Here is a 12,308-nt window from a genome sequence, read left to right as displayed (position 1 = left end):
TCTCTTTTTGGCTTCGTAGCATAATACGTTTAGCCTATGAGACTGCTGGTCAGCAGCCTCCTAAAAGAATTACAGCTCACTCCACTAGAGCTGTGGCTTCCACTTGGGCCTTTAAGAATGAGGCCTCTGTTGAACAGATTTGCAAGGCTGCAACTTGGTCTTCGCTTCATACTTTTTCCAAATTTTACAAATTTGACACTTTTGCTTCTTCGGAGGCTATTTTTGGGAGAAAGGTTCTTCAGGCAGTGGTTCCTTCTATATAATGAGCCTGCCTATCCCTCCCGTCATCCGTGTACTTTTGCTTTGGTATTGGTATCCCAGAAGTAATGATGACCCGTGGACTGATCACACATAACAGAAGAAAACATAATTTATGCTTACCTGATAAATTCCTTTCTTCTGTTGTGTGATCAGTCCACGGCCCGCCCTGTTTTAAGGCAGGTAAATATCTTTTAAATTATACTCCAGTCACCACTTCACCCTTGGTTACTCCTTTCTCGTTGATTCTTGGTCGAATGACTGGGACTGACGTAGAGGGGAGGAGCTATATGCAGCTCTGCTGGGTGAATCCTCTTGCATTTCCTGTTGGGGAGGAGTTATATCCCAGAAGTAATGATGACCCGTGGACTGATCACACAACAGAAGAAAGGAATTTATCAGGTAAGCATAAATTATGTTTTTCTCTTTAGATAATAGGTGTTGCTTTGAAGATTGAATCCCCTGTATTTTTAGAGGCATTAAAGGTAGAAGCTCTGTTAGTGCACCTGCATAAAAACTCTGGTGCATAGCATTCATCTGCACTTTATGCTCTGAGGGCAGGGGTAATTGAGGGAGTCCATGGGCAGGTTGTGGGCTCCAAACAAGGGTGTTAGGGCCCAATTTAAGGGACAATTTGTGCCCAGGTTTGTCAAAGCCCTGCGCTTAACACATAATCGCGCGCTCCTTTTAATTGTAGCGCACTCATGTGTTCATGGCCCAATAGCGCAGTTTCCTTTTCCCAGTAGTTTGTGCCACACGCTGCTGTAAGTCACACATGCATTGAGTACAAGGCACAGTAATGTGAACTTCAGGAACTGTAGTATCCCAGTAGTTCACATGCTGACTGACTTCTATGCCACCAGCTGGGGAACTGACAAATTTATGCGCAATGGTCAGCTCAGTGGTGATAAATTCATCATACAACATTCTGTTATGAATACAGCGGTATAATTGTATTGGAAAAACTCTCTAAACATTATTGGCATTAATATTATGGATGGATATTTGTATTTATTTTTTAAGTTAAGCGTTTTGTGCAATGAATTAACAGCAAACATCCGTTAATGGTCCAGCAAATTAGAGTGTACATTTAGATATGGTCTAGTGTGTGTAAAATATTTGGCAGTTTGCGTAGGGACACGAGGGATACTCATTTTAAGGCTAAATGCCCAAGTTGAACATAAAGAGTCAGTTAATGATTTTGGTAAGAATTAAGAAGCCCAAGTTACAGCAGATGTTGGCTGCTGTACCCAGATCCCGGGTTGGGGAGCGGTGTTAACAAATTTTGTAGAAGGGCGACAACAGAAATTTAACACAGTCTAGATTAGGGCTCTAGTTATAGAAGTTGTGACTTTTTTTAGTTCTATATACATAGGTATGGAACTGTTGCAAAGGGAAAAAGTTCTGATAATGGATACTGCAAAGATAACAATGAGGAACTCTTAAGAATACCTCCAGGATCAAACTGAATATTGTATCTCCTGTGTAGAGTAGAAGCCGTACCTCAATCGCTTGAGGTTCACAAGTTATATCTCAGCAGAGCTGCGGTATAACTAACCCCCTATTCTGCTCCTGCGCTGCTGTTAGCTAATCTGTTAGCTGGAGGGGGGTACATTTTGAAAATACATAAATAGTTGTATGATTTTTCTTACTTGAGTAAGAAATCGTACAACTATTTATGTATTTTCAAAACGTACAGATTAGCTAACAGCAGCGCAGGAGCAGAGGAAGATGATCTCTATTATACTCGGTTACTGTATAATATCTGCAGAGCCAGGATCACTAAGAGGGACAAATCTACTGCTCACCTTGAAAGTCTCCAACACCGCACGCAGGGACTAGAAGTTAGGAGCTGAGCTGTGAAATGGCTGCGGTGATAGGGTGGGGGGCTTTTACTGTCTGCTTAATAAAGGAAAAAAAACCTAAACAGAGGGCAAACAAGCTATAATAACTGGTTACTAAGGAGGAGGGGAAAAAAATCGTTAACGGTCTGCTTACCCGCAGCAGGGCGAGGAATTGTGCATCCCTGTTGGTAGGGAAGTGATATTTAACAGCTTTACTGTGGTGCTCTTTGCCGCCTCCTGCTGGCCCGGGGTGATATTCCCAACAGTAATTGATGATCGTCGGACTCGCTGTGTCAAGAATAAGCATACATTTTTTGTTTTTTAGCAGAGGGTGAGTAGACTGCTACCGAGACCCTATCTCTCCCTCTAATTAAATGAGATGCTTAAGACCACTCATAGGAAAGAAGGAAATTCCCCCAGGTATAAGCCTGAACTTTTACAGCCCCCATAAAACACAAAGTGGTATGAGGGTATAAACCTCTAAAGGGTTTGAGGAGGGGGTTCTTTTAGACCCACCATTCCCCCAGTAGAACACAAAGCAGTAGGAGACCAAGTTTAAAAGAGGGAAAACCCTGTCATTAGGCGATATCCATAAAAAATAGTTGTTGGTCTTTATTGTATGGGCGGCAGTGTCCTTAGAAGAAGCCCATATCTCCTAAAGCAGCATACAACACACATACACAGAATACCCGTAACAGGATAAAGGGAATTATCAAATGAGGGGTTCTTAGGCCTCTCTTAAATAACTATTGATTGCCATAGAAACAACTCTAATTTACAGTTCTCTGGGCTATTAAAAAAAAACATATCCCAAAATATGCACTATAAAGGGAAAAGTGCCCCCTCTTTTGAAAGAGGCCTGACTTTTAAAGGAGGAGAAAATGCCCAGGTGTTAGCAGTCACCTGATCAAACGATAAACAAATGTAATAACCTAAGGAGTTGACTCTTCCCCTATGTTTCCACAATATAGACTTGAGACCCCTTATTTTAAAGCAGTAATCTTGCTCCTTAAAATAAGTGGTCATTTGTCCACATTCTGTCAGTTGATAGTAATAACAAATTAAATGCCTCTCAGCATTGGTTTCTATTTTTTTTTTCAAGAGGCCTTTATTACTCCCCTCACTAATATAAAGAAATATATCATAACACACATTTAAAATAGTGAGGTTTCATAACAAAGCTCAAATGAAAGCGTGGTAATGTGGGATTTGTCACTTTACAGGAGTATATTTAATGTTTTTTTTTCCCCCCCCAGATATTTACGAGGGATGGAAATGACTTACACATGACCCACAAGATTGGGCTCGTTGAAGCACTTTGTGGATTTCAGTTCAATTTTAAGCACCTTGATAGTCGTCAGATTGTTGTCAAATATGCTCCAGGAAAAGTTATTGAACCAGGTAATCTAATTGCATATCAGCATTGTGGAACTTGTAGCTTTATGAGTAACGTATTATAAGAATAATTCCTCTTCATTGCCCAGATGTTTACATGTGGTATGAATATTGTTGCTAATTTTTATATCCAATCTTTGTAAACAGGGTCAGTTCGTGTTGTGCGAGGGGAAGGCATGCCACAGTATCGAAATCCCTTTGAAAAGGGGGATCTCTTCATCAAATTTGATGTTCAGTTTCCAGAGAACAATTGGATTAACCCAGAAAAATTGACAGTAAGTGTGCACCAAATGGGTTACCCTAATCACTGTATATTTGATTTAGTTTCTATTAGATGTGATCCATCTTTTTACATCATCGTAACTTTAAATAAGCCTATGAAGCTTTTAGCCAAAAAACTGCACCTGCTTTTTTTTTTTCTTTAAGTTAAACCCAGTCTACTAGAAGTATCCTCAAAATTCTAATGTTTCCTAAACAAACCGAAAGCTGAATAACATGAAGGCAAACCCATGGTAAAACAGATGTGGCCTTCAACACCACTGAAAAGGAAAATGACAACTTTGCAAGCTCTGTCTGGCATTCACTGGTGTTAATTTCTAACAGTTTTAAGCAATGGGGTACCATTAAAGGGACTGTAAACACCAACATTTTTTGTTGTTTAAAAAGGTAGATAATCCCTTTATTACCCATTCCCCAGTGTTGCATAACCAACAGTTATAATACACTTTTTATCTCTGTGATTACCTTGTATCTATGCCTCTACAAACTGTCCCCTTATTTCAGTTCTTTTGACAGACTTGCATTTTTAGCCAATCAGTGCTGATTCCTAGGAGCTTCAGGTGCCTGAGCTCAATGTTATCTATATGAAACACATGAACTAACGCCCTCTAGTGGTGAAAAAAGTCAAAATGCTCTCAGATTAGAGGCGGCCTTCAAGGTCTGAGAAATTAGCATATGAACCTCCTAGGTCTAGCTTTCAACTAAGAATACCAAGATAACAAAGCAAAATTGGTAATAAAAGTAAATTGGAAAGTTGTTTAAAATTACATGCCCTATTTCAATCATGAAAGTGTTTTTTTCTTTTACAAGATATGACAAGTCTACGGATATCATCCTTATGGGATATCGCCTCCTGGTCAGCAGGAAGAGACAAAGAGCTCCACAGCAGAGCTGCATAAATAGCTCCTCCCTTTCCCCCCAACCCAGTCTTTCTCTTTGCCTGTTAGTAATAGGAGTGAGGTAAAGTGAAGTGTTAGTTTGAATTCTTCAATCAAGAGTTTTTTATTTTAAATGGTGCCAAGGGTACTATTTTCTACAGAGAAGCATCTGGAAATAGCCTGTCAGGTTATGGGAACTATTGGATTTTTAGTTTCACTGCTCCTCCCACACCTGTGCTGCTTCTGTGTGCGGTCATAGAATACTTACTAAGAACCTTCTACCTTACAGGACCTCAGGAGGAAGAGTGGACCTGTTGACACTAAGATTTTCATGCTGTTCCTCAGCATGGATGTAAATGCAGTCCTTTGTTCTCTGGGGCGCTGTAACATATCCCAGAACCGACTGTACTATGCCTTTTTTATTCTGTGAGGGGCTCGGGTAAGGGCTTCCTTGGTAGAATGTGCTGTCTTTTTATTGTAAATGGGGATCCCAACATGTTAAACTTTTCCCAACTCATCTGACAGGATCAAATAGACTTGGATGCGCTGGGAGCTGCGTTAGACACAATTGCTGACGCAACGGGCGAGTTACTTGTTATGTTAAGTGCGTAGTTCACTACATGTCCTATGCTTACAGGGGGACCTTGTGAATATGAGGCTGACACTGGGAGTAGTACCGGAGTCGGAGGGAGATCAAAAATTCTCTATCTGGCTCCGGTATATGGCGGTACTCAGCTGTTTTTTCCTGGGGTATGTTGTGTACGCCCACGAAGGGCAGGGCTAATTTTCGCGCCTTAAGCCGCGCTGTTAGTTTTACTGAGACGGACAGCTTTCTTTACGGCTCCTAAGTCCGCTTGTGATCGTATAGACAAGCGACCTTAGGCACGCCGTTTTAGAGGAGAATTCTTTGTCAGTGGAGTCAGGTAGGAGCCACAGCAGAGCTGCGGCAAGATGACTGTTAAATTTGTGTATCTGTGGAAAATTTTGGATAAAAATTATACTCAAAGGGTATTTTGGTATTTTTGTTTAAGTCCAACGCTAAGCTAAACCTGGGACAGTTTGTTTCTTAAAGATAAAGTGCACACGTTTATTAGCTATACGTTTAGCTTCTTATTGTTAAAGACACGATCAAGGTAACTTTTCATTTCTGTCAACATGGATGATCTTGAACACACTACATGTCCTATGTGTTTAGATGCCATTGTGGAACCCCCGGTTACACTTTGTCCCTCATGTATTGAAAGGGCTTTACAGTGTAAAGAACACATTTTCTTTAATAAAGATATATCTAATGAATGTCCTCAGACTGATGAAATTTAGGGTATACTGCATCTTTCTCCCCAAGCGTCACAGCCTTTAACGCCCGCACAGGTGACGCCATGTTCTTCATTGGCGTCTGCTTCATTTACTCTGCAGGATATGGCTGCAGTTATGTCATCCACTCTTTCAGAAGTTTTATCTAAGTTGCCAGTGTTACAAGGCAAACGCAGCAGGACAGAGGCCCACGTGGTCCCTGCAACTTCTGATGCTTTAATGGCTATCTCTGATGTACCTTCCCAGGGCTCTGAATTGGGAGGTAGGGAGGCTCTATCTGAGGGGGAACTGTCTGACTCAGGCAGTGCATTACCCCAGACAGATTTGGACTTCATGTCATTTAGATTTAAACTTGAACACCTCCGCCTTTTGCTACGAGAGGTTTTGGTGACTCTGGACGACTGTGACTCTATTGTGGTCCCGCCAGAGAAATTGAGTAAGATGGACAAATACTTAGAGGTCCCTTCTTATTCCGATGTGTTTCCAGTCCCTAAGAGAATTTCGGAAATTATTACAAGGGAATGGTAGAGACCGGGTATCCCGTTCTCCCCTTCCCCTATTTTTAGGAAAATGTATCCTATAGCTGACACAGTTCGGGACTCTTGGCAGACGGTCCCTAAGGTGGAGGGAGCTATATCTACCCTGACTAAGCGTACGATTATCCCTATTGAGTACAGTTGTGCTTTCAAGGACCCTATGGATAAAAAGTTGGAGGGTCTTCTAAAAAAGCTATATATTCATCAGGGGTTTCTGTTTCAACCAACGGCCTGCATTGTAACAGTCACAACTGCGGCTGCCTTTTGGTTTGATGCTCTAGAAGACTCCCTTAAGATTGAGACTCCTTTGGAAGAGATAATGAATAGAATTAAGGCCCTTAAGCTGGCTAATTCCTTTATTACGGATGCTGCCTTTCAAATTGCCCAGAATTCAGGATTTTCCATTTTAGCGCGCAGAGCCTTATGGTTAAAATCTTGGTTTGCGGATGTGTCCTCTAAATCAAAGCCCTTGGCGATACCTTTCAAGGGCAGGACCCTGTTCGGGCCTGACTTGAAGAAGATCATTTCTGACATTACGGGAGGTAAGGGTCATCTCCTCCCTCAGGACAAAACAGCTAAACAAAGGGGACGACTGAGTAATTTTCGTTCCTTTTGTAACGTCAAGGGAACTTCCTCTTCCGTTAAACAGGAAGGGAATTATTGTCAAACCAAAGCTACCTGGAAACCTAACCAGGGTTGGAATAAGGGTAAACAGCCCATGAAGCCTGCCGCTGCTATCAAGACAGCATGAAGGGGCGGCCCCCAATCCGGGACCGGATCTAGTAGGGGGCAGACTTTCTCTCTTTGTCCAAGCTTGGATGAGAGATGTTTGATACCCTTGAGACACGATTTCTAGTGTCCAGGGATCCTAGAGTTAAAAAAATTCCTTCCCATGGGGAAGGTTTCTTCTTTCACGATTGTCTGTAGACCAGATAAAAAGAGAGGCTTTCTTATGTTGTGTAAAAGACCTCTCCACTATGGGAGTAATTTGTCCCGTCCCAAAACAGGGGCAGGGGTTTTACTCAAACCTTTTCGTGGTTCCCAAAAAAGAGGGAACATTCTGACCCATTTTAGATCTCAAGAGTCTAAACAAGTTTCTCAGAGTTCCATCCTTCAAGATGGAGACTATTCGGACAATTCTTCCATTGATTCAGGAGGGTCAGTATATGACTACCGTGGACTTAAAGGATGCATATCTTCATATTCCTATCCACAAAGATCACCAGTTCCTCAGTTTGTGGCTCTTCCTTTCGGGCTGGCCACGGCACCCAGGATCTTCACGAAGGTTCTAGGGTCTCTGCTGGCAGTTCTTGGGCCGCGGGGCATTGCAGTGGCGCCTTATCTGGACGATATTCTGATCCAGGGGTCTTATCAGCTGACAGTTTCCCATACCGACATGGTTCTGTCCTCTCTAAGGACTCACGGGTGGAAGGTGAATCTAGAAAAGAGTTCACTAATTCCACAGTCAAGGGTTCCTTTCCTGGGAGCTCTAATAGACTCTATATCCATGAAAATCTTCTTGACGGAAGTCAGAAAGTTAAAGATTCGGAATACATGCCGAGCCCTTCAGTCCAATCCTCGGCCATCAGTGGCACAGTGCATGGAGGTAATTGGATTGATGGTGGCGGCAATGTACATCATTTAGTTTGCTCGTTTTCATCTCAGGCCTTTACAACTGAGCATGCTCAGACAGTGGAATGGAGATTATGCAATTTTGTCTCCTCAGATAGATCTGGATCAGGAGACAAGACACTCTTCTTTGGTGGTTGTCGCTGGATCATCTGTCCAAAGGGACGTGCTTCCGCAGACCTTCATGGGTGATGGTGACAACGGACGCCAGTCTACTAGGATGGGGTGCAGTCTGGAATTCCCTGAAGGCTCGGGATGTTTGGAGTCTCTACTTCCAATCAATATTCTGGAATTGAGAGCAATATTCAATGCGCTTCAGACTTGGCCTCAATTTGGCTTCGGCCAAATTCATCTGATTTCAGTTGGACAACATCACAACTGTGGCCTTACATCAATCATCAGGGAGGAACAAGGAGTTCCTTAGCGATGACAGAAGTATCCAAGATAATTCAGTGGGCGGAGGCTCATTCTTGTTATCTGTCAGCAATCTACATCCCAGGAGTGGACAACTGGGTGGCGGATTTTTTGAGCAGACAGACGTTTCATCCGGGGGAATGGGAACTCCATCCGGAGGTCTTTGCCACCCTGATTCTCAAGCGGGGCAGACCGTAATTGGATCTGATGGAGTCTTGTCAGAATGCCAAGCTCCCGAGATACTGATCCAGGGATCCTCAGGCCGAAACTGATAGATGCCTTGGCAGTGCCTTGGTCGTTCAACCTAGCTTATGTGTTTCCACCATTTGATCCGTGCAATCACCCGGGGAAGGAGAGCAGGGAAGGGTTTCGGTGATTCTAATCGCTCCTGCGTGGCCTCGCAGGACTTGGTATGCCGATCTGGTGGACATGTCCTCTCTGCCACCGTGGAAGCTTCCATTGAGGCAGGACCTTCTCATTCAGGGACCCTTCCATCATCCGAATCTAATTTCTCTACAGCTGACTGCTTGGAGATTGAACGATTGATTTTATTTAAGCGGGGGTTCTCTGATGCAGTCATTGATACTTTGATTCAGGCACGCAAGCCTGTTACTAGAAAAATTTGCCATAAGATATGGCGTAAATATCTCTATTGGTGCGAATCAAAGGGCTACTCATGGAGTAGGGTTAGGATTCCCAGGATTTTATCTTTTCTCCAAGAAGGATTGGAGAAAGGGTTGTCAGCAAGTTCCTTAAGGGGACAGATTTCTGCTTTGTCTATTTTGTTACACAAGCGTCTGGCAGATGTTCAATCTTTTTGTCAGGCCCTGACTAGAATCAGGCCTGTGTTTAGACCAATTGCTCCTCCTTGGAGTTTGAATTTAGTTCTTAATGTTCTTCAAGGGGTTCCGTTTGAACCCATGCATTCCATAGATATTAAGTTATTATATTGGAAAGATTTTTATTTTTGGTTGCTATTTCTTCTGCTTGCAGTGTTTCTGAGCTTTCAGCTTTACAATGTGATTATCCTTATCTTATTTTCCATTCTGATAAGGTGGTGTTATGTACCACAAAACATATAAAAGAGAGATAGAATTGCACCGCTATAAGATGCAGTTCAAAGACCAGGATATAAGACTAAGCACATTTTTAATAAATTTAGATACTCAAATAGATCAAAAAAATTATGCAATTTATTACATGTTTAAATGATTAAACAATGCATGGTAAAGTGCTATAATAAATTTCCAATACACATATAGCAGCAAAAAACCTCGTATCAACACCCCCACATATACACACAAAGGACAAACAGACAAACAAACAATTCACATGGGCCCCACTTAAACACTAAAAGCTAAACCTAAGCCGGCAAATGAGATTCAAATTCAAAATAAAAAGTTATAGTTCCATGGTAAATGACAGATGATGAAGATGGCAACAAATGGTAAAAGTTACTCCGAACTGTTCATGAATATGAATGATGAATGACAGGATGAATCAAATGAATGAGGTATGAATGATGATAAATAATAATGAAGAACATAAATCCAAAGGCTTAGGTGAGCTTGCAGGTGTAGGGTACAGCAACAAATAAGCAACCAAACTGTGATATATCAGTATGGGTGGGGAGGTGTGGCGGACGTGCTGTAAAATGTTCAAATAAGGGTAACAGTTCCTGTGAGGGGCAAGTATCTGATAATCAAGTGAGGCATATAACACGCACAAAACAATACTTCAAGCCCCTGTACTGATCACTCATGCGATCCTCCAACTATACTCACGACCGCTTCACACAACCAACCACCACCTCTTAGACCGGCAGAGACCACAAGTCACTTGTATTGCAGAAAGCTGTGTTGCATCCATAAGATAGGAGACCCACGGCAAACCATGAATTTGAATCTCATTTGCCGGCTTAGGTTTAGCTTTTAGTGTTTAAGTGGGGCCCATGTAAATTGTTTGTCTGTTTGTCCTTTGTGTGTATATGTGGGGGTGTTGATACGTGGTTTTTTTGCTGCTATATGTGTATTGGAAATTTATTATAGCACTTTACCATGCATTGTTCGATCATTTAAACATGTAATAAATTGCACAATTTTTTTGATCTATTTGAGTATCTAAATTTATTAAAAATGTGCTTAGTCTTATATCCTGGTCTTTGAACTGCATCTTATAGCGGTGCAATTCTATCTCTTTTATGTTTTGTGTGTAATTCCTGTCACCAGGTAGCTAGCACTTTGTATTGGTTAATCATTTAATTATTAGTAGTATTATCTCCATTTGTTTTTTGAGTTTATGTACCAAACCTGGTTTTCTTCCTAAGGTTGTTTTTAACAAGAATATTAAGGAAATTGTTGTTCCTTCCTTGTGCCCTAACCCTTCTTCTAAGGAGCGTCTGTTACATAATCTGGACGTAGTCCGTGCCTTGAAGTTCTACTTGCAGGCAACTAAGGATTTTCTTCAAACATCTTCATTATTTGCTGGAAAACGTAGGGGTCAGAAAGCTACGGCTACCTCTCTTTCTTTTTGGCTGAAGAGTATCCTCAGTGTTGTATATGAGACTGCTGGACAGCAGCCTCCAGAACGTATTACCGCTCATTCTACTAGGGCTGTGGCTTCCTCATGGGCATTTAAAAATGATGCTTCTGTTGAACAGATTTGCAAGGCTGCAACTTGGTCGTCTCTTCACACTTTTCTCTTGTAAGATGTATCGAGTCCACGGATTCATCCTTTACTTGTGGGATATTCTCCTTCCCAACAGGAAGTGGCAAAGAGAGCACACAGCAGAGCTGTCCATATAGCTCCCCCTCTAGCTCCACCCCCCAGTCATTCTCTTTGCCGGCTCTAAGCAATTGGAAGGGTAAAGTGAACGTGGTGTTAGAATTGTAGTTTTTATTTTCTACAAGCAAGAGTTTATTTTAAATGGTACCGGTGTGTACTATTTACTCTCTAGCAGAAGGGAGATGAAGATTTCTGCAGGGAGGAAGATGATTTTAGCATGTTGTAACTAAAATCCACTGCTGTTCCCACACAGGACTGAGGAGTACAAGAGAACTTCAGTTGGGGGGGAACGGTTTGCAGGTTAGGCTGCAATAAGGTATGTTCAGTCATTTATTTCTAGACAAGACTGTGATAATGCTAGAAAAGACTGTTAATATCCCCATGAGGGAAGGGTAAGCTGTATTCAGAGACTAAGTATGGAATTTCAAGCTTACATCACAGGGCTAGTTTATGCTGGTTGACACTACTTCAGGGCAAACGTTTTTTATTGGAAAAATTAGTTTTTTGAGACACTTTGAAGGTTCCTTTGGGTTTCTTTCAGGGGTTGTTACCCACATGGCTATTACTAAAACACTTGGGAGTGTTTCTTTAGGCCTCACAAGCACCGGAGTGAGGTGGGAGGGGACTAATTTTGCGCCTCAGATGCGCAGTTATTTTGACTAGAAGTTCAGGCTGTTTCACATGGATGGTCCTGCTGCAGTTTGAGGGCCTATAAGAAGCTTTTTCCCCACAAATATGGTTCCTAAGGGCAGTTAGGGCCACAGGAGTGCTGTGGTAAGGTGCTGTAGTTTCTCCTTTTTCTTCCTAACCTTCTGTCAAATGACTGGGGGGTGGAGCTAGAGGGGGAGCTATATGGACAGCTCTGCTGTGTGCTCTCTTTGCCACTTCCTGTTGGGAAGGAGAATATCCCACAAGTAAAGGATGAATCCGTGGACTCGATACATCACAAGAGAAAGTAATTTATCAGGTAAGCATAA

At 42.1% G+C, this 12,308-nt stretch overlaps 1 protein-coding gene across 1 annotated transcript in view; it reads left to right on the top strand.

The window, feature by feature from the left end:
• Positions 1 to 12,308, top strand: part of DNAJA2 (DnaJ heat shock protein family (Hsp40) member A2) — a 166,567-nt gene that overhangs the window by 135,896 nt on the left and 18,363 nt on the right. The window contains exons 7-8 of the mRNA XM_053701942.1: positions 3,359 to 3,503; positions 3,645 to 3,772. Of these exons, the coding sequence (XP_053557917.1) occupies positions 3,359 to 3,503; positions 3,645 to 3,772 (273 nt within the window). The remainder of the gene's footprint in view (positions 1 to 3,358; positions 3,504 to 3,644; positions 3,773 to 12,308) is intronic.

This window comes from Bombina bombina, chromosome 1 (assembly GCF_027579735.1).
Source record: "Bombina bombina isolate aBomBom1 chromosome 1, aBomBom1.pri, whole genome shotgun sequence".
Taxonomy (NCBI): Eukaryota; Metazoa; Chordata; class Amphibia; order Anura; family Bombinatoridae; genus Bombina; species Bombina bombina.
Note: the sequence above shows the minus strand (reverse complement) of the source record. Positions and strands in the feature narration are given on the sequence as shown.